Source organism: Prionailurus viverrinus, unplaced genomic scaffold (genome assembly GCF_022837055.1).
Source record: "Prionailurus viverrinus isolate Anna unplaced genomic scaffold, UM_Priviv_1.0 scaffold_40, whole genome shotgun sequence".
NCBI lineage: Eukaryota > Metazoa > Chordata > Mammalia > Carnivora > Felidae > Prionailurus > Prionailurus viverrinus.
The window spans coordinates 4,306,384-4,332,911 of record NW_025927608.1 but is presented as its reverse complement, the minus strand read 5'-3'; the positions used below and the strand labels follow the sequence as shown (position 1 = coordinate 4,332,911).

General features: G+C 44.8%; 1 protein-coding gene across 2 annotated transcripts in view; it reads right to left on the bottom strand.

Annotated features, from left to right (window-relative positions):
- The window catches only part of IREB2 (iron responsive element binding protein 2), a 46,923-nt gene continuing 20,395 nt past the window's right edge, over positions 1-26,528 (bottom strand). Inside the window, exons 6-22 of one of the 2 annotated variants that reach the window (XM_047846662.1) lie at positions 25,982-26,051; positions 25,357-25,540; positions 24,490-24,629; positions 21,114-21,285; positions 19,186-19,286; positions 15,595-15,711; positions 14,361-14,520; positions 13,214-13,349; positions 12,017-12,101; positions 11,486-11,642; positions 10,444-10,568; positions 8,852-8,956; positions 8,615-8,757; positions 6,450-6,597; positions 6,241-6,363; positions 4,096-4,281; positions 1-2,986 (exon numbers count right to left, since the gene is read on the bottom strand). In XM_047846662.1, the coding sequence (XP_047702618.1) occupies positions 2,876-2,986; positions 4,096-4,281; positions 6,241-6,363; positions 6,450-6,597; positions 8,615-8,757; positions 8,852-8,956; positions 10,444-10,568; positions 11,486-11,642; positions 12,017-12,101; positions 13,214-13,349; positions 14,361-14,520; positions 15,595-15,711; positions 19,186-19,286; positions 21,114-21,285; positions 24,490-24,629; positions 25,357-25,540; positions 25,982-26,051 (2,263 nt within the window). In that variant the 3' untranslated portion in view covers positions 1-2,875. Of the gene's footprint in view, positions 2,987-4,095; positions 4,282-6,240; positions 6,364-6,449; positions 6,598-8,614; positions 8,758-8,851; positions 8,957-10,443; positions 10,569-11,485; positions 11,643-12,016; positions 12,102-13,213; positions 13,350-14,360; positions 14,521-15,594; positions 15,712-19,185; positions 19,287-21,113; positions 21,286-23,486; positions 23,545-24,489; positions 24,630-25,356; positions 25,541-25,981; positions 26,052-26,528 lie in introns of those variants that run through there. The other variant, XM_047846663.1, reaches the window with a different exon arrangement.

Below are 26,528 nucleotides of genomic sequence, written 5' to 3'. Positions count from 1 at the left end.
TGTGATAATACAATTTTCTTTATTAAAAATAATTTACAGCATCAATAACATATACACAATTGTCATCAACTGAACTTTGCCTCCAATATATTTTTATACAATACTTAACATTATTGAACTTAAAACTGTTACACTGTTTTGTTGGCTTTAAATAATAGACAATGATTTATAGTTACTTGAGATACGTGGTTTCATAGCCATATATGTAAAATTGATAGAAACATCGGCACTATCACACTTCAGGGGAAAAAGCCACTAACAGAGCCTAAATCTCTCCCCCTCTTTTTTACTCCAAGTCAAACTAAGACAGAGTCAACACCCAGGATCTCAGTACCTTCTCCTAAACCTAAAGGCAAAAGACAGGTGTCTTTTAAAACCACAGTAAGACGTCAGGTCCTAGCGTCGCGTCATCCTGTCACCCACCACCGGGAAGGCGAATGCACGCGACACGGTCACCATGTGCCGGCACCCTCTGCTCTGTGCACTCTGCCTTTGGAGCCAGGAGGTCAGCTGCCCAGCAAACACTGAGTCGCCAAGGCGACTGGCATCCCTCTCATTCAAGTGTCAGCCTAGAGGCAAAGGAGGTAACAGCAACCACCGTCACCTTGGAACCTTTCCAGCTGTGATAATGGCCAACTCCATGGCTGGACGGGAACCCCCACGCACTTTGCTGCACAGGAACAACGACCACTGAAGGCAGGAAGTGTGGCAATGGCAGGTGGCGTCATTTTTTTAAAGATGAAAACAATGCTGCTATTGGCAATACCTTTGAAAACTGTACTTTAACTTACAACACTAATTTGCTGCTCTCGTGTGCCTATTATACTTCCTTTCCACAACGCTGTGCATTTTTTTAAACAAAATGACTCAGAGATAGTCAACAGAGGAGGTAAATGAAACAACAAAAGCCAACAGATGTCACATCTTCGCCAACAGAGGATGCGGCCAGAGGCAGGACCACGGGGCGCACAGCCGGACTCTGCGCCGAGGGTGGCCGCGCTCCAGAGCCTTCTGCCCGCCGCACGCTGGCGCGGGGCTGAGAGCCCGGACAAGGCGGGCTGGAAAGTGAGCGCTCGGTTCACAGTGACCACCTGTGTCATCGTGACCTCGCGTCTCGGCTGCCGCCGATGACATCCAGGCCTCTGCCCACAGCTACGTGATACAGCACGGCTGAAAAATGACACAGAGGTGTCTCCACGGTCTGGAGTCACCACTTCTTCCAAGCATGTAACAGGTACTTTAACATTCGATGTGTAAACCCTCCCTTCCTAATTCATGTTTTCAGGTAAATTAAAAACACATGCACCGACAGATACACAGGCATAATAAAATATCGCGAACACAGTATGAAAGTACCAAAGAAAAACAGTTATAAAAATTTAAATAAAGAAAAATCATTCTGTCGGACTCCAGTCCACGTAATTGCCTACAGACAATTTGCAGAATATTTTGAAAAGATTACGACTGTGTGATTGTTCGTGTGCAAAGCTCTCCACGGTCACACCCGGCCTGGCGGTTTCGGCACCCTATCGACACGGCTCCTCCCGTGTGGCAGGAGCCGCCCCGAGCCCCAGCGGCCTCACTGGGTCAGAAGAGCCCCATGTAAAAAAACACCTCTACAATTAAACTTTCGCCTGCTAGGTTCAGTTTCTTAATTTAAAAAAAGGCATAGGACTTTCTAGAATTAATTACCCAACCTTTTTCTTAAAAGTGGCCAAATGTCTTGTTGACAGAACACTTGCTGTGGCGAACAGACACGTACAGAGAGAAAACGGGATATTCAGACAGCAACAATTTAAGTGTTTTATCCTGATAGTCAGCTTTGGTTAAAACAAAAACATAATTAATAGAATCATGCATCCCAGATAAAATAAGGATTCAAAAAGACATAAAACCAATTTAAATAATTAAGAAATAACCAGCATTTAAAATATTCTTAAGAGTTGAGCGACCATATAATTTAGGGTGGATAATTTAAAAGTCTAGAGGAAATAATTTCAGCATTTAACGATTAAGTAAAGTTCTCTTTAACAACTACAAGAGTGTGGAATTTTGGTTAATGATACCTAAAATAATAGGTTATAGGAAGTAACAGTATCACATAAAGTGAGCAAAACAATCTAATCCAATTAATAGAATACCATCTGAGGCCGGCCAGAGGGTCACAGGAGCAAATTACTGAACGGTATGTGATCTGTATTTTCGCCGGTAACACGTGATCCTATACAACCAGCTCCGTCTTCGGGCCTGGAGGAACCCTTGGTAACACCGGACAGGGTGATCTGGTCAGGGACAGGTTCTGTCCCTTGTGGTTTGACTGGGACTAGGATAACCCTGGCTTATAGTACAAACATGAATGCCAACTATGTCCAGTTCAATTCTGAAAAGGAATTAATGTAGCTGAAAGTCCATTTATGATCAGATTCCAATTTCCACAATTTTAGAGTCTAATCTGGCTTCTTACATTTCAACCCGCTGGTCTTAAACCAACAAACAGTAGTACACAGTTTTGTAGGTGCAAAACTAAACAAACAACTTCAGGAAGGTTATTCATATAAGAATCTTCAACACAAATTCAAATTCTGCCTTTATTTACAAAATGGTCTGATAAAATACCCCTGTACTTACAGCCTCTCCCACAGCACACCTCACACGTTGATTTTAGCAATGTTAATAGCACCATTCGTATATTATTTAAAATCAGAAAGATTTCATTTCAGTCACTATGTTGATTCATAATCATTTACACCCACGGTGAGATCGGGGAGCGCACGGGACCGTCTGCGGCTCCACGGCCAGGATTCCGGGATCCAGCACAGAAGGCTTTTTGTATTTGCGGTTACCAGTTCGGAAAGGTATCTGTGTTGAGTAGATACTACGAGAATTTTCGTGCCACAAAGTTTAATAATCCTCCGTGTTTGTATAATGTCACTTCCACATCATTTTCAAACGAAGCAATCACGCCGAATACTTTTCCAGTGCTTGTCTTTAAACAAACAGAAACATCTCGTATGAGCGGTGAAACCTTCCACGTGTCCCTCAGACCAGCTGTCCTCACATTCAATGACTATACCTGCCAGACTCTGTCTGAGAAACCTCCTGCCTGGAAAAGACCTGACATACCTAGCCACGGGCTTCATGGCCAAGTAGAAAATCAGGTCATCTTACCCATATTTCTACATGACAGTTACCGTATCATCCAGAACAGCCAAATGACATAGATTTTGACTTATAACTCGAGAAATGTTACTGTTTATTTTATTTTTGAGAGAGAGACAGAAACAGAATGTGAGCAGGGGAGGGGCAGAGAGAGAGGGAGACACAGAACCCGAAGCAGGCCTCGGGCTCCGAGCGGTCAGCACCGGGCCCGACGTGGGGCTCGAACTCACGAACCTCGAGATCGTGACTTGAGTGGCTACTTAACTGACTGAGCCCCCCCAGGTGCCCCGTTCATCGACATTTTATATGAAATATTCGTTGCATGTTACATGGGCCACTTCTCTTTTTTTCTTACTTGTAAGGTCTGTGTTTCTCTAACCCTGAACACTCAACTCTGGCTTCTCCTGCAGCCACGTATAAGCCCGGATTAAAAGCAGATCAGGACAGGGGCACCAGGGTGGCTCAGTTAAGCGTCTGACTCTTGACTCTGGCTCAGGTCATGATCTCACGGTTCATGAGTTCAAGCCCCGTGTCAGGCTCTGCTCTGTGAGGAGCCTGCTTGGGATTCTCTTTCCTTCTCTCTCTGCCCCATCCCCATTCACACACTCTCTCTCAAAATAAATAAATAAACAAACTCGAAAACAATTAAAAAAACAGATCAGGACAGAAAGAGCAGACAACCAAGAAAAGGGAGCGGGCACGTATAACTGGAAGCCCATGTGTCTCCTTTTTTTCTGGACCGTCTAGTGCTTTCTACTTTTCCTCATAGAATATCAACTACATTAACGTGGGTCTGAATAAACAGGAAACCGTCATCTTAAACTACAATTTACGCTGACATTAGTATTCAATACACAGTGATTGTTTTTATTCAATTTACAACCATCTAGTTAGGTATACACCATGTAATCACGTACTTGAGGATCTTAGAGATACCTTTATATTTAACGTAACTCCAGGAGACAGTTCTTCAGGAAACGTTAAAGAAAATGTTTCTCTGCCAGAGAGGCCCAAGGAATCTGCATTTTCTCCCGGAAGGAACTGAAGCGGAGCTATGCCAACTCCAATCAAGTGGTCTTTGTGAATTTTTTCATAACTTTCAGCCAAAACAGCTTTCACACCCTGTAACAAATGTGCATTTTATTTCTTCCAATCATCTCTTGAACATTGCCTTCTTGGAGCATTTTAAAGGGAAAAAAATTCTACCTGTAGCCTATGAAACTTTTTTAACTGAACACTGCATACTAAAGGCCAGTAATGTATGAAAGTATTTACAGATTTTTATGTATCTTTAAGTAGCTCCCTAACTTCTACCCACCCCTCTGCCTTTCCAGGGCTGAGCTCGGCCAGCACTGACCAGAGCGAGAGCCCTGCAGCGGGGCGGCTGCTGGGACTCCGAAAGGGCTCAGGAGGGTCTGTTTGATCCTGGCAGACCCCACGTGCACGCTCCCCAGCACTGGCTCTTAAACGGCCCCTAGAACACAGGGGTACAAAAGGACGTCCCCACAGCAACAAGGAAACCGGGTGCGTGAATTCTGAACATGCTTAGAAGTTACAGGTAAGTGACTCGTTGAAACCACAGAAATCATCAAGTGTAACATTTAGAGAGTGACACTGATAAGGCTCAAGTCCATTCTCAACAACTAAAAACCTATTCTCTGGAGAAAATAAGCCGGAGAGGCTCTAGCTCCAAGTTGCCCAACTTTTCCACCGCTGTCCTCCTAAGAAGCGCCTCACGGACGCCCACCCCCAGCCGTGACCTCCTCCTCGCCGCCCTTCCCAAACTTGAATGCCACAATCACAGCCCGTGGATCTGTTTAAGAACCATGTGTACACCGGGGCTTTCCACACAGGAGGAGTACAGTTCCCACCCCTCTGTGGCTGCTGTCACCCTGTGGAGAACAGGTGTCCTGGACTGAGGGGCACCGGGCACCGGGGCGGGGGTGAGAACAGCATCAGAAACGGGAATTAGCTGGAAGTCTGTGCCCGGAGTGCTGCTCCTTCTTCGGGAAAACTGGCCTCAGAGAGAACACCTGCAGGCACGGACATACGGGGCTCTCCCAAGGAATCCAACCATCTATGCCAAGGCCCGACAACTGACAAAACCCAGCCCGCGCCCCCAGCTTGTATAATCAGTGTTTCAACGTCTGACCGAAGAGACAGCCTGGGATCAAATACGAGGAAAGCCTCCAACAAAGAAAACGATGACAAAAGACTTCTGAAAAAAGGGAACCTGTACTTATAATTAATATTCATATTAGTTATAATTAGTATCTCAGAAAGATAAGACAATTGGGCTCATTCCTACAACTATGAGTATTCACATTTTTAGGGGGGAAATGAAAGATTCAAGAAGAATGAAGTGCGCGTGACCATGACAGCTATGAGGGCTGTCCTGACCGCCTCTGTGCGTGAGAGCCGGGCAGAAAGCACCTGTCCGGCCATCCTCTCCAGCGGACCCCCATCTGTGCTTCGGCAAAGACACAGGTGCACGAGAAATGCCCTCCTGGCAGGCAGCCAGGTGCCATCATCTCCTACTAGTAAAACCGGGCCGCTTGGCTCACTGTCTGAGTCCGTAAATGGAAAGGGGGCCCGTAAACTAGCAGTGGGCACACGTAATCCGTTACAGAGCACCCACCAGTTTCAGACCCGATCTCCTTTCCCTCTACCACACCGACTTCTTCAGGAAGCTTGATACAGGAGTATTACAACGCAACCAGGTTGAGTACAAAATGATTACTTAAAAAACCCCACGAATACGAGATCCAAATAAGCATGAGAAATCCAAATGAGCAAAACATACTTTGATAGTATGTTACTGATAAAAGGGAACATATGAAACCCAAGTTTAAGAAAATAAAACTTAAGGGGCGCCTGGGTGGCTCAGTCGGTCAAGCGTCCAAATTCAGCGCAGGTCATGATCTCACGGTTCGTTGGTTCGAGCCCGGAGTCAAGCTCTGTGCTGACAGCTCAGAGCCTGCTTGGGATTCTCCCACCCTCCGTCCCTCCCCCGCTTGCACTCGGTCTTCAAAAATAGATAAATAAACTTAAAAAAAAGAGATAAAAATTAAGAATCAATACCAGCAAATATGGTCCTTTGGCAGCCCAGTCTCTTGAATTTCCTGAACCATATTTCTTTCCTGCTAAAATAATCAGCGGGACACCTTCTTTCTGGTACAGCTCTGCCGCCTCAAACACATCTAGCTGTTTAGAACAAACACAAAAATCTGTAACACAAATTCGGATCTAGTTAGCAAGCAGTTGCCTGAATGCTTTGTAAACGTCCTTACCGTCTGTCCCGATGGAAAATGAACTGTCTTGGGAGCCGGTTTCCCAATGAACTTATTGAACAGCTTGATGTTTGCAAAAGTGCCTCTCGTCATGACCGCGTCATTGCCCCTCCGGGCTCCATAGGAGTTGAACTCACGAGGAGTAAGGCTACAAGAGAGTCGTGAAGTGGGTTTCATTCCGGATGGGAAATAATCACATGTTACTGATTTTTAAAACTTACTCAAAAACACTTCTTTTATGATGGAAAATTTCAAGCGTGTGCACAAGTAGAGAAAACAGCACGGTGAATGCCCAGCTGCCCACCATCAAACTATAGCAACCAACCCACTCTCCCCGTCTCCTCTATGATCATCCCCTATTAGACTATTTTTTTTTTCAACGTTTATTTATTTTTGGGACAGAGAGAGACAGAGCACGAACGGGGGAGGGGCAGAGAGAGAGGGAGACACAGAATCGGAAACAGGCTCCAGGCTCCGAGCCATCAGCCCAGAGCCCGACGCGGGGCTCGAACTCACGGACCGCGAGATCGTGACCTGGCTGAAGTCGGACGCTTCACCGACTGCGCCACCCAGGCGCCCCGAGTTTCGAAGGATCTTAAAAACAACTCTAACTGATGAGAACTACCGAATTAAATGCACTGACAAACTCATACCAGAAACTAAAAAACACGTAAAAGTTATGTATCTGAGAAGAGTGGGGACTTTCTTTTGGTGGATGCTATGTCACAATTGTGACCAAGACAGAAATGACAACCAAAAAATATTTAAAAACTTATATTTCACACCACTATAAATAAAATCCATGTGTGTAACAAATGGATTCACCTTGATCAAGTTATAGCAAATGGACTTAACAACTCCTACCAAAAAATGGCTTTTTAAAAAACATTACTTTTATTTTTTTTTATTGGGAGGGGCAGAGGGACAGGGAGACAGAGAGAATCCCAAGCAGGCTCCATACTCAGTGCAGAACCCAACACGGGGGCTTGATCTCACGACTGTGAGATCATGACCTGAGCCGAAATCAAGAGCCAGATGCTCAACTGACTGAGGCACTCAGGCGCCCCCACAAAATGCATTTTAATTCATACCAAACTTAATCAGAAAAAATTTAAACACAAAAATATTTAAACACAAATTTCAAAATAGCACTGGTGAGATTAGAGTAGGAGCTTTGCAGCATCACTACATGTGCAACCAAGCTATACAGCACTGACGTTTACACGATACTTTGACAAAAAGCCGGCTCTTGAACAGCTCAAGCATCTAAAGCTAATCAGGCACCAGTACAGAAAATTCTGCCCTTTACCAAAACTTTGTCTCTGGTGTCTGAACGGTTCTGGATAAGAGCAACACTGTATTATTAATCATGTAGAAATGAAATAAAATTTTTCTAGGTTTAGATTTCTATTTCCTCTATCAGTGATGTTTACATCCACTTTTAGTAAAAATATAAGCTCAAGGCACAGAAATTCATTGTCTTTTGATCTGACACAGACCAAGCCTAGCTTCACGCACGCAGGTTTCAGAATCCACAAAACACACAAAAAATTCTGCACTCCGGCAACGGGAGGGTGTTCCAACCAAACCATCAGGCTTTGTGTGGTGGGTCAAACCAAGCTGATTGTCTGGCAAAGTAGTACTGAAAAGACAATTCTTGCTTCCAATCAGGTGTGAATTTAGACTACAAGGGCTTAACTTAAAACAGCAATTTCCGTTCCTCAAGTTAAAAGCAAGAACAGGCCAGTTACTGCTGAAGTCAGATACAGCGACAAGACACGGTCTGTGGTGATGCCTGTGCAGCTGAGCCCTGGACAACAGGGGGGCTGGGGAACCGACCCTGCACAAAGTCAAAAGTCTGACTCCCCAAAACTTAACACCCTTCTGTGGACCGGAAACCTTACCCGTGACAGAGAGTCGATGAACACCTGTGCTGGGTTGGATGCTTTCTCTCCACATTCTTACAAGGCAGCTAGAGAACAGGAAGTGCTACTCAGAGCATCACAAGCAAGAAAAAGAGACTTATGGTGCTGAGCCATGTTTATCAAAACAAATCGGAGCTGTTCAAGGGTCAACTGTGTCTACCGGGCAAAGGAACGGGCCCAGTACATAAACGCTCTTCGTCAGCGAGGCGGCTGAGTGCGCGCCCGCGGCCACACACCTACCCTCTGTGGGTCAAGTACTTGGCCGCCGAGCTGCTCCTGGCGATGCTGCCCGCGGGTGAGATGTGATCTGTTGTCACGGAGTCTCCCAGATACAGGAGGACGTGGGCATTTTCAATAGGCTGGAGGGCAGCTGGCTCTTTGGTCTAAAAGGTGAAAACAGTTCAAGGCATTTACTCCTGATGAGGTCTTTTAGTTCGTAACAACCCTGAAAAGATCAAATAGTAAAATCGTACTCACAAGCTTGTCGAAAAATGAAGGACATCTGATATAAGTAGACTTCGAGTCCCACGGGAACAGAGTGGAATCCGGTGCCTCTAAGCAGTTCCACCGCTTGTTTCCCACCTGTGAACGTGGTTTGGCGGGTGAACAAAGAGCAGAGAGAAAATGGAGTCACAGAAAAGAGGTTTATGAAAATGACTGAGAGAATTAAAAGGTACTTACGTTAGAATGACCAAAAAAAGGCCTTATTCATTGGAAAGGAAGCTAAGATAGTGCATTCTATAAAATTAAGACATTTTCGGACAGAATGAATGAAAATCTGCTCAATGAATTCCAGCACTCTGGATTTTCATGAGTACCTGAAGACTTAAGTTTTAATATAAACTGGACATCGTTTATAGAATCCAAACAAAGGTAGAGGATTTAGAAAGAGTCCTATGTGCAGCTAAAGAGAGACTGTGGTGGGCACACTGCTGGTCTTTAAGAACATCATCACCGGAAGGCCTAGGGGGGCTCAGTCCGTGAAGCGTCCGACTTCAGCTCAGGTCATGATCTCGCAGTTCGTGGGTTGGAGCCCCGAGTGGGGTTCTGTGCTGACAGTATGGAGCCTGCTTGGGATTCCCTCCACCCCCCACCTCTCTCTCTCTGCCCCTTCCCCATTCTCATATGTTCTCTCTCTCCAAAATTAACAATGAAAACTGTATGTTCAAAATCATGTAATTTTAATTTTTTAAAAAATATTTGAGGGGCGCCTGAGAGTCGGTTAAGCGTCCGACTTCAGCCAGGTCACGATCTCGCAGTCCGTGGGTTCGAGCCCCGCGTCGGGCTCTGGGCTGATGGCTCAGAGCCTGGAGCCTGTTTCCGATTCTGTGTCTCCCTCTCTCTCTGGCCCTCCCCCGTTCATGCTCTGTCTCTCTCTGTCCCAAACATAAAGAAAAACGAAGAAAAAAAAATTTTTTTTTTAAAAAAATTTTTTTTTTTTCAACGTTTATTTATTTTTGGGACAGAGAGACACAGAGCATGAATGGGGGAGGGGCAGAGAGAGAGGGAGACACAGAATCGGAAACAGGCTCCAGGCTCTGAGCCATCAGCCCAGAGCCCGACGCGGGGCTCGAACCCGCGGACCGCGAGATCGTGACCTGGCTGAAGTCGGACGCTTAACCGACTGCGCCACCCAGGCGCCCCAGAAAAAAAAATTTTTATAAAAATATTTGAGAGAGAAAGCACAATGAGTGAACAAACAGGAATACAGGGAGGGGCTGGGGCAGAGAGAGAGAGGAGAGAGAGAGAGAAAGAGAGAGAGGAGAGAGAGGAGAGAGAGAGGAGAGACAGAGAGAGAGAGAGAGAGAGAGAGAGAGAGAGAGAGAGAGAGAGAGGAGGGAGGGAGGGAATCCCAAGCAGGCTACGTGCTGACAGTGTGGAGCCCAACGCAGGGCTCGAACCCACGACTGTAAAATCATGACCTGAGGAGAAACTAAGAGATGGATGCGCAACCAACTGAGCCACCCAGGCACCTCATAATTTGAGTTTTTATTAAATTCAGAAAGACACATGAAATCAAGAAATACTGCCATTTATTAAACTATTTAAGAAACAGATGAGCCTCTTACCTCTATTTTCTCTTTCAATGTTTTAAACATGGGCAATATAACACGCTCTTCCTCCATCTGATGAACTTCCTCTCGGCTGGGCCAAATATCCTGCAGGTAAATGTTCCTGCCGGTAGCGTCAGTCCCTGGTGAAAAAATTGTAATACGAAATTTGGTATAACAAGCAATTCCCTCGGGGCGCCTGGGTGCCTCAGTGGGTTGGGTGTCTGACTTCAACTCAGGTCATGATCTCGCGGTTCATGGGATTGATTGAGCCCCGCATCGGGGTCTGTGCTGACAGCTCAGAGCGTGGAGCCTGCTTCGGATTCTGTGTCTCTCTCTCTCTCAGCCCCTCCCCTGCTTGCGCTCTGTCTCTCAAAAATAAACAAACATTAAAAAAATTAAAAAAAAAAAAAAAAGCAATTCCCTCAAGATGTTCACATCTTCTCACCAATCTATCATAGAAACCAAGTAAATTATTCAACACCAGAGTGAGTGCTTCAGACATAAGCAGCTAAAAAAACTAATTACTTGCACATTTTATTATTTATTTATTTTTTTAAAAAGTAAGCTCCACGCCCAATGTGGGGCTTGAACCCATGACTCTGAGATCAAGAGTGGCACACTCGGGGTGCCTGGGTGGCGCAGTCGGTTAAGCGTCCGACTTCAGCCAGGTCACGATCTCGCGGTCCGTGAGTTCGAGCCCCGCGTCGGGCTCTGTGCTGACGGCTCAGAGGCTGGAGCCTGTTTCCGATTCTGTGTCTCCCTCTCTCTCTGGCCCTCCCCCGTTCATGCTCTGTCTCTCTCTGTCTCAAAAATAAATAAACATTGAAAAAAAAAAAAAAAAGAAAAAAAATTAAAAAAAAAGAGTGGCACACTCGACCCACTGAGCCAGCCAGGCACCCCTACTTCCACATTTTGTATTCTTCATGAGTACAGAAATGAAGAGTTGCATGACAAGATTTCCTGAAATAATTCAGAGTGGACGGTCTAAGGAGCATTTCAGAAATACAACGTGTGGAGGAAAGTGTGCGCAGGTATGTACGTAAAGGCAAAAAGATACCTAAGGGCTCCGTCTGGAAATCTATATTCACCGTGCCGGCGATGGCGTATGCCACCACTAGGGGTGGGGAGGCGAGGTAATTGGCACGCACACAATCACAAAGCCGACCTTCGAAATGTCTGTTTCCAGATAAAACTCCGCAAGTGACCAGATCACCCTGAAAAAGAAATGTATGTAAACAAATATATATTCAACTCAAGACATGGTAATCTATGTTTTGGATGATCTATGTATAGAAGCAATCGAAATATTGTACGTGTGAGGGCAAGATAACCAAAAGCGTATTGCCACAACTGTTATGTACGGAACTACCGAATCCTGTAACTGAACTAAAATAATTGCTTACATTACTGAGGGATTATTTCAAGGACCTAAAAATGATTTTTTCAATCATTTTAAGATGGACTCTTCCCAAGAGGTGCAAGGACTACAGAAATACAAATACATCAATATATGTATTTTATGATTTAATAATAAAAGACAGTTATGAAAACCCCTCTCCGTGTCTTACTGATCCATGGATAATTTTACCTGTTTTATTGCATTTAAAACTGCTTCTGATAAGGGTGCTGTATTCCCCACACATGTTGAACATCCATAGCCAACTATTTCAAATCTGCATTTCAAAAAACAGATGTTATTGAAGAGAACATTCCAACACTTGTACCGAAAGCACAGGTCTTCATCTCCATCACTGTAATGAGATCACCTGAGAGAACGTTCCTGACCCTCGGATTACCCCGTGTCTACCTCTGTTTCACGGCTTCTGCAGCAATCCAACCTGACCCTCAGGCATGCCGCCTGTACTGGACGCCCGAACCCCGATATTCAGAACATTCCCGAGATCTGGTGACCTAAATCCGCCACAAAACCTGCACCCTGCACAAGACAATTACCCAAATATCACCGTCAGGGCTCTAAGTTGACCGTTTAAAAACTGTACTTCTGTACTTCTATCCAAAGTCCTAAGAGGGACTGGTGGGAGGCGTGCAGCAAGGCCTCGGAAGGGACACCGTGACGGAAACCCCAAACAGTAAACCGCTTGATTCTCAACCAACCAAACTCAAAGAAAGTCTGACAAAAATCCCAAAATGACAGAACTAAAGACTTACAAGCAAAACCCTCAAAATTACTCTCAGCCGCTCTTCTAAAAGCACAATTTTTAAATTTATCACTCTTGCAAAGGAATTGATCTCTGTAAGTTAACAGATTCCAAAATACACCCTGAAAACAGAGGAGGCCTCCATTATTTTTCTTTTTCGAGTATGTAAGAAATAAACGAGTTCTCTACGAAGTTCAGGGACAGACGAACCTGTGCTTCACAGGGCCAATAACCTCACAAAACGCCAACTAAGACAACTTGCCCCAGTAATAATGCAGCTGGTATATTTCACTCTTTCCGAAACTGACCTGCCCCTCGCAGAAACTATGCACACTCGGTGCCATTCCTCAAACCACCCGTTACTTGGTCTCACGTTTGTCTTCCCACCCTTCAAGGAGCCAGAGACCACGCCTCCGACCTCTTGGCAGCCGATACGCTGCCTTGTTCCTGGAGTCTGCCCAGCAAATTTCTGCCGAGGGAGAAGGCATCAAAGACTGGGATCGGCAAGGTAACAGGTAGAACAAAGCGTATATTTTCTATCTTCTCTTTGTCTATGAAAGGTTCTAACAAGTGGCTCCGATCACTGCTGAACACAAAGTCGATATAAATAGCAGACCGTCACTTACCCAAGCTTACTGAGATATGGTAATACTCCGCTCGAACTGAGGTAATGTGTGACCATCCCACTGCCTGGAGATAAACTTGTTCTTATGTAAGGGTTAACACGCAGACCAGCATCTACGGCCTTTTTAGCCAGAAGACCTGCGCAGTAAACAATGGCGTATCAGGGCAGCACCCACAACCTCCAATTCGTGTGAGGGTAAAAGTCCGAATTCATCAATCCGCTGTCATTATTTTGCCCATCCTATTATGTTGATTTGTTTCATTTAAAACAAATAAAAAACCTTAACACTGTAAATTATTAAGGTACAGCCTGATATCATGGCATCCTACACACACATACACACACACACACGGAAAAACAGGATACATAATTAATATGACACACACAGGTAATACCTATCACTAGCTGAACCATTTGTTTACTTTCTACTAAATGAACCATTTTAAATTCCCCCGTAAGAAATTAAAATTTCACATTTATTATACAGGAGTCTGTACAATTAATGAATTGTTTTTATGAACATACAACTAATTTCATTTACAATCCTTGACAATAATCTTTTACTTCCTTTACATTCTCAGTGGAATCTAGCACAGTGCTATGGTAAACTTCTAGTAGATTATCAAGAGACCTGTTAATTAGCTATACTTCTAAATTAACAGAAGAAGCAGATACAACCTAAAACTAACAGACATGTAAGTAATAATAAAAAGAATTTACCTTCTGTGTAATAAAACTAATAGCATAAGTCAAAGTCAGTCTCCTTTTTTTTTTTTTTTTTTAAATATGAAATTTATTGTCAAATTGGTTTCCATAAGGTCAGGCTCCTTAAGACCCAATTAAAATCTCAGAAAGTCGGTTGAGTGTCCTACTTGGGCTCAGGTCGTGATCTCAGGGTTCACGAGTTCGAGCCCCAAGTCAGGCTCTGTGCTGAGAGCTTGGAGCCTGGAGCTGCTTCAGATTCTGTGTCTCCCTCTCTCCCTGCCCCTCCCCTGCTCAAACTGTCTCTCAAAAAATAAATGTTAAAAAAAAATTTTTTTTAATCTCAGAAAATCTCTCAATATCAAACACAGACAATGATATACATGCATAATCTACGACACAAAGCATCACAGGAAAGGAACAAATGGCCATAAGCGACGGCCTACCTGCAGCGAGCATGACGGACGGGTTGCAGTTATTGGTGCAACTGATGACCGCGGCAACGACCACAGACCCATGGCACAGCCTGAACTCGCTTCCTTCGTACTGAATACACACAGTATCGTTCTGCTTTTCAGCTGCAATCTGGAAGCCTTTAAATCCGACCTACACAAATGTGCACATAAATACGAATACTCTGGGTATGTATAGAAAAAAAGACTGGTAGAAACTACAACAGATTCTTGACAAATGACATTTAACACTAAGTTCTGACTACGTGTGAGTGGTGCTGAAGCTGACGTTCAGTAGTTGTAATTCAGCTGAAGCATGAATGTGACAGTCACGATGGAAGTCTGCTGGCACTCGTAACCACCCGGGATCCAGCTGTTTTTCTCTACTCCTTCCCACTTACGATAATCCTCAAGAGATGATGCAAGGGCTCTGTTAAAATGGCCCTGACAACTGGATTCAACGTGATCCTCTGGGTGTGAATGTGTGTGGAATGGATGAGAAAAGACTGCCTATGACTTGGTAACTATTGAAGCAGGTATGTAGGAATCCGTTAGACTACTTTATTCCTGCACAAGTATGACATTTTCCGCAATAAAACAACAACAACATAATTTAAGAAATTATAAAAAGAGGGGCGCCTGGGGGGCTCAGTCAGTTAAGCATCTGACTCGATTTAGGCTCAGGTCATGATCTCAGTTTGTGGGTTCAAGCCCCATGTTGGGCTCTGTGCTGACATTGAGCCTGCTTGGGATTCCCTCTCTCCCTCTCTCTCTCTGCCCCTCTCCCCATTCGCTTTTCAGACAGAAAGTACAAACCCAGAAAGTCAAAGAGGTCACGTGCCATTCAGTTACATTTACCAGATTTTATGAGAATAACTACACAGTTCAGAAGTCGAGAACAGTGTGTCCAACAGAACTTTCTGTGAGGACGGACACACTCACGATCTGAGCTAACACTAGAGCACCATGACCACAGGTGGCTAATCAGCACTTGAAGTGAGGCGACCATCCTTAACTCGAAATAACAGAATCAGGGTCTGATCGGCACAGCAGGCCTGGGACCGAGTTAATCAAATGACCAACTCGCACATGGGACGCCAGGAAACCGAGGGGACTGCCAGTGCCAACATCCGAGAGCACAGTGGCCGACGGTGGTTCCGGGCCACCGGGCGGATCTTTACCCCTGAGCACAAGACGCACAGACAAAGACAGTGGCGAGGAGACCTGCCTTTTCATTCAAGCAAGCCTGGAAGTCACGTTTCATATCCGCCACGGCAACTCTGTCCTGAGGTCTCTTTGGACCGCTGACGGACGGAACTATTGAATTCAGATTAATCTGGATCACCTAGGGAACGAGAGAGAAGAGGAAGACAAGGAATTAGAATCTGTTCAGTACAGACTGCAATTCAGCACTACTTTCTAAAGCGCAACAAGTCCGTTCATGTTTGCTGTAACTGGACACACACCTCCAGAAATAAAGATTTGAAAACAACCCAATTTATGAAACGGAACATACAAGCATCTGCTAAAAGCCAGAGTAGCAGATCGGTACGCAAACCACCCCAACACGAATCAGCCGGTCTACACAGACTACGGCGTCCCTCCCCATTTCTCTCCTCTGTCATCCAGATGCCTGATGATTAAGACAACGCCTGTGCCAGCCACTGATCTGCTGCCTCCAAGCTCCACATGCACCCTTCCTTGCTCTGTGACGATGAAGGTGACTCAGGAAACACTGCTCCTTCCTCAATGTGCTCAACACAGGCTGCCGGAGGGACACAGCGGGACTTCTCTCTTCCTGGTCCCCAAGTATCTAGCAGGGCAGGCTCCTGTGAAACCATGCTTTTATTGCTTGGGTTAAAAAATGGTATTTTCTTAAAACCCAACCTCCCAACTAGGTTCCTATGCGTTTCTTCTGGCATTTCTACCATTTTCCTCTGTCCGTTTGGGTCTTATCAGTTTAAATGAAGTTTCCCTACACTATGCCTTTCTCCAAGATGTAACCGCCCTGCTTACCCTAATCAGTCATAACTGCTACGCTGCTTTGCTTGTACATCACTTCATGGATCCAGTGATTCTCATCTTTACATACTCAGCAAGAAATCAACATGCTAATGGGTTTTAGTTTTATTTTTTTAATTAATTTATTTTTTAGTTTACATCTAAGTTAGTTAGCATATAGTGCAACAATGATTTCAGTAGTTTCCTTAATGCCTTTACCCATTTAGCCCATCCCCCCTCCCACAAACCCCTCCAGTAACTCTCAGTTTGTTCTCCATATTTAAGAGTCTCTTCTGTTTTGTCCCCCTCCCTGTTTTTGTATTATTTTTGTTTCCCTTCCCTTATGTTCATCTGTTTTGTTTCTTTAAGTCCTCATATGAGTGAAGTCACATGAAGTTCTCGGACTAATTTCACTTAGCATAACACCATCTAGTTGCATCCACGTAGTTGCACATGGCAAGATTTCGTTCTTTTTGATCACAGAGTAATACTCCATTGTATATATATCTACCACATCTTTATCCATTCACCCATCGGTGGACACTTGGGCTCTTTCCATACTTTGGCTATTGTTGATAGTGCTGCTATAAACATGGGGGTGCATGTGTCCCCTTGAAACAGCACACCTGTATCCGGTGGATAAATGCCTAGTAGTGCAGTTGCTGGGTCGTAGGGTAGTTCTATTTTTAGTTATTTGAGGAACCTCCATACTGTTTTCCAGAGTGGCTGCACCAGCTTGCATTCCCACCAACAATGCAAAAGGAATCCTCTTTCTCCGCATCCTTGCCAACATCTGTTGTTGCCTGAGTTGTTAATGTTAGCCATTCTGACAGGTGTGAGGTGGTATCTCATTGTGGTTTTGATTTGTATTTCCCTGACGATGAGTGATGTGGAGCATTTTTGCATGTGTCGGTTGGCCATCTGGATGTCTTCCTTGGAGAAGTGTCTATTGTTCATGTCTTTTGCCCATTTCTTCACTGGATTATTTGTTTTTTGGGTGTTGGGTTTGATAAGTTCTTTGTAAATTTTGGATACTAACCCTTTATCTGATATGTCGTTTGCAAATATCTTCTCCCATTCTGTCGGTTGCCTTTTAGTTTTGCTGATTGTCTCCTTTGTTGTACAGAAGCTTTTTATTTTGATGAGGTCCCAGTAGTTCATTTTTGCTTTTGTTTCCCTTGCCTCCGGAGACATGTTGAGTAAGAAGTTGCTGCGGCCAAGGTCAAAGAGGTTTTTGCCTGCTTTCTCCTCGAGGATTTTGATGGTTTCCTGTCTTTCGTTTAGGTCTTTCATCCATTTTGAGTTTATTTTTGTGTATGGTGTAAGAAAGTGGTCCAGGGGCGCCTGGGTGGCTCAGTCAAGTTAAGTGTCTGACTTCGGCTCAGGTCATGATCTCACGGTCCGTGGGTTCGAGCCCCGCATCGGGCTCTGTGCTGACAAGCTCAGAGCCTGGAGCCTGTTTCAGATTCTGTGTCTCCCTCTTTCTCTGACCCTCCCCTGTTCATGCTCTCTCTCTCTCTGTCTCAAAAATAAATAAATGTCAAAAAAAAACAATAAAAAAATAAAGTAAAACCCTCAAAAAAAAAAAAAAAAAAGTGGTCCAGGTTCACTTTTCTGTCTGTCGCTGTCCAGTTTTCCCAGTGCCATTTGCTGAGGAGACTGTCTTTATTCCACTGGATATTCTTTCCTGCTTTGTCAAAGATGAGTTGGCCATAGGTTTGGGGATCTATTTCTGGGTTCTCTATTCTGTTCCATTGATCTGAGTGTCTGTTTTGTGCCAAGTTTTATTTCTTAAATTTGGTCAAGTCTTTAATAGGTCAAATTATTCTTTTTTCTTGTACAATGCAAGGTTTTTCATTTAATTTTTCTTATTCTTTCCCTTTGGGTCTTTAAAAAAAAAACAAACAAAACATGGCACTACAATAAACAGAGCTGAAAGGGACCAGAAAACGAGGAGCTCACACAAGTGCGCTCCCTATGGTCTGCTCTGGCCCTCCACACACTTAGGTGGGCTCACATATGCACCCAACAGTCAGCACTGTGCCAGGCGCACCAGGGCGGAGGGCACGGCGCCACACAAAACTGAGCGCTCCTCCCCTCTTACTGGCATTCCGGCAGGGGAGACAGGCAGACACGTACAGAAATTAATACGTTTCAGGCAAGGACACATGCTATGAAGAAAAATAAAGCCGGGTTGAGAAAGTGGATAACCAGACCTATGACAACACCAAGTGCTTTTAGATGCTTACCACGCTCCTAGAAAATGAATTGTATTAAAATTCAGACTTCCCTGAAAGTGAATTTTACTTACTTCAATATAAATTCCCAAAAGGTAAGAAATATTGGCTTAGATTCATCATAAAATATCTTTAACATGTAAGACCATATAACTGTATACCCCTTTCATAACATGTTTTTAGAAATACAGACATTAACCAGATGCAGGCCTCATCAGAATTGATATTTTCAGAGGATATCTGACTCTTTTCACAAAGTAGAAAAAAATTAGATTTGATAAAATGTAGTAAAACTCCTGAGTAAAATCTAAGCAGGGTCATAAATAACATTTACTCGTTAAATGTTAAATAATGATAGCTGACACTGAGCACTTTCTGGGTCCCTAAAACCGTTCGAATACATTTCTATTTAATCCCTTAAGAATACCTTCCTATTTTAGAGATGAGGAAGCTGAGGCAGAAAGGCTAGATAACATGCCCACAGCCGTCCTGCCGGTAAGTCCCAGAGCTGGTACTCAAACCCGGTGGCTAAGCTGCAGAACACACACCCTGACGGCGACAAGGGGCCTCTCTGCACACACCTGGGAGTACTCAGGTTCTCCTGAGTTCTTCTGGTCATTTCGAAACAACTTCACAGCTTTAAGGTATGTTTCCATCGACTCGAGTTTGGCTTTGTCAAAACCTAAAATGAAGATTAAGAACAACAAAAATACAGTAAGAGAAATCTTTGGAGGTGCTGAATTCCAATGATGAGCAAGAAACAGACATTACACATTACTACTCAGAACAGATTTCTTGACAAACTACCACTTGATGTTGTTCTCAAGAGCAGTAAAAATTTTGCCCTTGGTGAAAACTCTGCTTTATAAAACACACACCAGTCCCCCTTTAAAAGTTACTCAGAGACAAGATGAGAAATACGGAGCCAATTCTAGAAAACTCACAAAAAAACAGTTTGCAGAAGATAAATCGATAACTACACTGAATATAACAAATGATCACCCACCACGAAGGACACTCCTTACTTTTCCTAAAAAAAAAAAATACGAATAATCAAAATGAAAAAATAAGTGAATGTTAAGAAAGGGTTCACAGAGCAGTGAGAGAGATCTAACAGGATCTTCCAGAAATCAAAACCATCAGATGGTTAGCAATAAGAGCTCCAGTGAAATATTTGGGCAGCTCTCAGCCAGCATGACTAGAAGTAACTGTGGCCAACTGCATTTCCAACGACTGATGCAACAGCACACACCCAAACTGTGTGCTCACAATGTGCCAATGACAGCCCTCCATCAAGAGGCAGAGATCGGCCCTTGAAACTGAGCCACGGGACTCTCGACCGGCTGGCAAACACTCTCTCCCAGGTCAGCCGCCCTTGGAAAGCCACCATGTAAGTGAGCCCAGGTTACATGGAGAGAGCACACATGGAAGCTGTGGCTGACAGTCCCCGCTAAGCACCCGCTGATGGCCAGCATTCAGTGCCAGACATGCGAGCTCGCAGTTGTCAGGACTGCAGGCCTGAGCCGCCAAGTTTTGCGTCTGACACCCTAGACCCCACGGAGCAGAGACAGGCGGCCTCTCCGTCTAAACCACGGACTTGCTGAAACCACGCGGCCACACGTGATTATTGCCGGTTTGAGCCACTAAGCTTTAGGATAATTCCTTACGCAGCAACACATCATTACTACACAACTCATATTAACATGTAGGAAGGAGGCATCTCAACCATTTCACTTTCAAATGTTCTAACAAACCCAGTTTAGAGAAAACTCTGCATTCCGTAAGAATCGTTCCCTCCAACGTTCCAAGTGACCAAGTGTCCATTTTGCCATTTGACTTACGAATTTATAAAATCTTCCCAACTGAAGAATACTAGACCTCACCCCCCAAATACCCTTATGACGAGAGATTAGTTCAGCAATGGCCTCTTAAAAAGGGAAGTGGACCACATAAAAAGGAGAGCCGGGGTCTTAAGAAACATGAGCACATCCTGGTCTTACAGGTATTTCTACATTAAACCGTCAATAGAAGACGGTCAAACGTCTTGCTAATCAAGCTACAAAAAAGATTTGGAGCCTGTAATCCTAGGCTGCTTTTCACAAGATTATGTGCTTAGTCTTCAGACAGGGCACCGGTCCCCAGCCTTTGTGTGGTGGCTCCTCTGTTCCTGTTAAGGGGACAGCTGCACACATGCGCCAGCCTGACTTCCACTAAACTGCAGCCTTTGTCCCTAAGAAGGGTGTGGTAGCCGTCATTCCTGGAACAAGTGAGGTAAGGATCTGCAGTTTGAGTAATTCCTTTAAAATACTGTAGACGGGCCACAGGGGACCAGGTTTTGAGAACACAATACTCTTTCAAGAATGTGAGGCAGTTTATTTGAAAGCCAGTTTCAACATCATAATTTCCTGAATATTCAATAACCTGCACAAGGTAGTCATTTATTACAAGTTATTTCAGACAAACACACTGGAGACAGTAACACGCTTACCCTACCGATCTGTCATCTTACCTGTATGTTCTAAATGTTTTAATGTCACATTGTCAACAGGGAAAAAGCTGAGGGTAGCACCGTACTCTGGACACATGTTTGCTATTGTAGTCCGATCCACTATAGATAACTGTGAAACTCCACTTCCAAAAAACTCAACAAACTTTCCAGCCACTCCTACTTGCCTGAGGTGCTATGTAAAGGGATACACAGAAACGCACACAAAATTAGTAATGAGAAGATTGGCAAGGATTCTCTGAAAACTGCAAAATCTAATGTTTAACCCCTACCAGTGACAGTGAATGAAAGAGGTTCTCTGTTGTTCTTACCAAACATCAACTCGTTCTGGGTCTGCAGGTATTTTAAGCAAAAAGTCAACAGAAGAGTGGCCCAGTGTCACTGTCAGGCAGGGTCAAAAGGTCTTACAGGCTGAAAATGGCTAAGATCCACAGGTGCACGTCCCTGAAACGGAGGTGCACTCTGGACTCGGCGCGGCTGTTAGCTTGGCAGCCCTCTTTCTTTCACAGCAGCACGTAAAACCGTGGTGCTTCTAAGTGCGGATGGCATCTCACATTTAACGGAACACTAGCACACTGATAAAACTGTGTATTTAAATACAAAAATATGGGGGCTCCTGGGTGGCTCAGCCGGTTAAGCGTCCGACTTCGGCTCAGGTCGTGATCTCGCGGTCCGTGAGTTCGAGCCCCGAGTCGGGCTCTGTGCTGACAGCTCAGAGCCTGGAGCCTGTTTCAGATTCTGTGTCTCCCTCTCTCTGACCCTCCCCTGTTCATGCTCTGTCTCTCCCTGTCTCAAAAATAAATAAACGTTAAAAAAATTAAATTAAATTAAATACAAAAATATGTACTGGCTATAAAAATTCTTCAAATTCTAACCTTGGTCCAAATATTTACAGCTTCGTTAATTATTGGTAAGTTTCATTCTGACAGGACGTCACATGTGGCTTCAAACTTCGTTCCTTGTCAAGCCATGTTTGTGAGTTATCACCAAACAGCAGCAGCCTCAGCCTGGATGAGGACAGCGCCCAGGGAGGGAACTGGGGACAACCTTCAACCCATGAGTGATACTCAGTCCTAATGGTCTAGAGGTGCTGGGGGCCACTGAATCCAGACTCTTTCATAAAAGGCTAAGATGCTTCTTTACGTTGCTGGCTACAGTTGTGAGGACCCGAGCAACACAGGGAAGATACATCAAGGCAACCGCTATGTCACCAAGTCAATGAGGCACAACGATATACATGTGGAAAACAATACACGACACATCCTATAAAAATCACGAATAGAACAGAACCTCAAAAGAGAAATAAAGTATTTAATAAATGAAACATACATGAAAGATTTAATTCTTGTATCAATATACCCAAATTAAAAAACATAGAATACTGTTACAAGGAACAAAGCCAGGGGCGCCTGGGTGGCTCAGTCGGTAAAGTATCCAACTTTGGCTCAGGTCATGATCTCATGGTTCGTGGGTTTGAGCCCCGTGTTGGGCTCTGTGCTGACAGCACAGAGCCTGGAGCCTGTTTCAGATTCTGTGTTTCCCTCTCTCTCTTCCCCTCCCCCACTCATGCTCTGTCTCTCTCAAAAATAAACATTAAATTAAAAAAAAAAAAACAAAAAACAAAGCCAGAGGGGTCTAAAAAGTGGCATTTATTTTCAGGATGTCCACAGGAGAGTGTGGATTTCTCTAAACCCATAACGAGATATTCCTTTTCCTTTAGAAATGACCCTGTAATTCTCAATTTAACTTCTTGATCTTCTGGGGCCATACACTGAATCAATCATTTCTGCAAGGTGTCAGATTTTTCCTAATTAGGGAAGAAGGATCGACACTAAATGCTAAGAAGAAAGCAGGACCATTTTCTTCCTCTGCAGAGAATTTCGAAAGCCTTCAGACCAACAATCTAACCAGACAAGTGGAGGCTCCAGGATCTGAATTGGAGCTATAGGTGGTATATTTCCCATGTGCATTTATTTAACAGAATGGACTTAATCATTAAAATAGAATTAGTCAAGGGGCATCTGGGTGGCTCAGTCGGTTCAGCGTCCCACCTTGGCTCAGGTCATGATCTCACAGTTCATGGGTTCGAGCCCCTCATCAGACTCTGTGCTGACAGCTCAGCCTGGAGCCTGCTTCAGATTCTGTGTCTCCCTCTCTCTCTGCTCCTCCCCTGCTCGCACTGTCTCACTCTCAAAAATAAGCGTTGAAGAAACAATTTTTTAATAAAATAAAATGTAGTCAAAACCAGAAATCTAGGGGGCACTGCCTGGGTGGCTCAGTTGGTTGAGTGTCCAACTTCAGCTCAGGTCATGATCTCACAGTTCATGAGTTTGAGCCCTGCATGGGGCTCTGTGCTGATAGTTTGGAGCCTGGAGCCTGCTTCTCATTCTGTGTCTCCTTGTCTCTCTGCCTCTCCCCTGTTCACACTTTGTCTCTAAACGTAAAAAAAAAAAAAAAAAATTTTTTTTTTTCAAAATCAGAGATTTAGGATGGACAGTTACAAATTGCTGTTCACTAGGAAACTCTAGAGTACATGTACTAAATGCACGCAGCCAATATTTTTAAAATTCAGATGAAGTTTTTATAAAATCCTTCTGAAGTGTTTAAACAGCCAAGAGAAAATCTTGACCCTCCCACACTTCTACAGTCCGTATTATCCACTAGAATAGTTTCTCGAGGGCAAATGATTCATTTAAGTATTCAAAGAGATGCGGGGGCACCTGGGTGGCTCAGTCGGTTGGGCGTCCTACTGCAGCACAGGTGATGATCTCACAGTTCATGAGTTCAAGCCCTGCACTGGGCTCTCTGATGTCAGCACAGAGCCTACTTGGGAGTCTCCGTATGCCTCTCTCCCTGTCCCTTCCCCGCTCACACACGTGCGCTCTGTCACTCTCTCTCAACCATTAAGAAATAAAATTTTTAAAAGCAGCATTCAAGGAGATGCAATTATTTTCCTAAATACGATTTTCTAATCCAGAGGCAACATGCGCTTACTGAGGCAACATGGCTGAGAGCCCAGGACCGAGGGCCTGGCCGGCCTGGTAGGGGCCTTGCTCCACCTCCCACTGCTCGGCCCAGTGTCCCTTCCGCGAGTCACTGAGCCCAAGGGTATGTCCATTTTCTCAGAATGGAAATGGGGACAGTCCTAGGACCGACGCCACAGACTTGTAATGAGGAACCCGCGAGTCAACGTGTCACGTGAACAATGGTCCAACACCCTAGACAAAGGGAGGGTTCCCGACCGCTGCCGTGATTGTGAGGACAGCTGCGAGGCCACGGCCAGGGAGGCCAGAGCCCCGAGGATGCGGCAGCAACTGCAACCCTGCTCTCGAGGGGCCCCTGTGCTTCACGCCCAGAGTCACACAGGTGCCACAATTACCTTCGTGATGCCAAGAACAACATCTATGGACGTAACAAAAGGGTTTGACGAGCCAGTTAGCTCACATCCCACCACCTCCGGCAACGTAAGAGAAACGGGCAGGCCAAGCATAACTGCTTCTGTCTCGATGCCTCCGACCCCTGAAGTGACAAAGACAAACGTTAGCGCGGCACAGTTCACCTGTGGTTCTCTCTGGGGCACCGAGCGCTCTGAGTGCTTGAGGAGCTGGTCTGACCACCATCGCTCTTACTGTGCATGTGGACCCAAGTCCTAAGGAATGACTCCACTCACGTGGTTGAAAAAAATTGGTGCTCACCTTCCTATTAAATTCAGTAAACAGTCTTTATTACGCTAAGTACCGCGCTAGGCTCAAGGCATAGATATGAACGGAACCCAGAACCGCCAACCTCAAGAGGCTCCGTCCAATGACAAAGACTTCTGGACCCGGCAAGGAGGGCATGCGCCCTGCCAGAGGGACAGCCTGGGCAAAGCCACGAGGCGTCCAGTAAAAGCACAGCCCACGCTGGGCAGTAAACACTTGTGTGCAAGACACGCGTGCACGAACGGCCGGGAGCAGTCACACAGGCCTAGAGCAAGGGGGTAACCGCATCGCCTTCACAGACAACGTTCCACCACGGCTGCTCCACGACAGCAGTGCCCGGCCGGGCGCCGCACACGGTGTTCATAAACCGTCCCTCACGCCACACTGTCCACAAAGGCTAACACTCATTTTTGTTGCTATGACAGATGAAGAAACAGCCTCGAAGAGGCCACAGAGCCCGCCGACCTGCTACGTATGCTCTTTTGCAGTGTTCCTGAATCATCTCCCCCCACCCCCAAATTAAATATATTTAGTCATCTACTTACCCCACCCCAGAATCCCCAATCCATTCACCATGGTTATATGAGAGTCTGTGCCGACGACGCTGTCCGGGAAGAGGAGGTCTTTTTCTTCGAAAACCACTCTTGACAAATACTCTAAGTTAACTTGATGAGCCATCCCAGTTCCGGGAGGGATTACAGCCACATTCTTAAAAACTCTTGAACTCCACTATATCATGTTTGCATTTTAAAAAATCCAAGCGTTAGTACATCACCTTGTGCTCACAATCAAAATGCAATATTGACACAAAAAATACTTTACCGACGTTCAATATGGTCAAAGTTGATAGCATACACGTAAAAACAAATATGCAAATACTAACCCTAAACATATTCATTTTGCAGATTATTAAATCAAAATTAGGTCAAAGAAAAATGATCTAGTAAGTCCAGATAAATGGTAGTTTTCTGTGTCCTAGGGACCACAGTGAATTACAGTCACTTAGTTTTTATCTTGTTTTATACACTGGGGTTTCCAACAAGATCTTGTTTGAAGGAGGAAAAGGGATCCACTGCTACAAAGCATTTAAGAACTACTAAAGGACATAAACACCGTACTCATCACTATTTTATAAATTTAAACATAAAAATTTCCTCAAATCATGTGTACCTTGAAAAACTGAAGCCTCTCTCGATTTCTGCCAAATTCTACTTCTTGGTTTTTTAACACTGTTTCGGGTCTAAAAGGAAGAAAAGCCAGCATTACACATATGTATTACACAGAAGACTTACCTTGTTTCTAAGAATTCATTCTCACGAGCACACACACATCTTAAAAACTCCTGGAACAGCAATTTACCAGAGAGACTTCTCAGAATCGGCTGCTTTCTCGCAGCACAGAAGTTCTGTTTCAGACACCACACCAGAAAGCTATTCCATCCCAGTGTCCCGGACCATACTGACTCGCCGTGTGAGCTGGCTCAACGTATCAAAAAGAACAGAGCAACCTTTGCTGGATTCCCCTCCGCAGGAAGAGGGAGGGCAGCGGTGTGGCCTGCACCCGGCACGTGCACTTCCCTTCCCCCGCTGGGCCCCGGTGCCAGCACGGCCGGGCGGCGTGGACTAGTGTGGCACAGCGGTGACCACGGTGCGACGCCACTTCGCGCCTAAGAAACTTTCAGCAAAAACCTTGTATTCAACTCACCCAAATTGGAAAG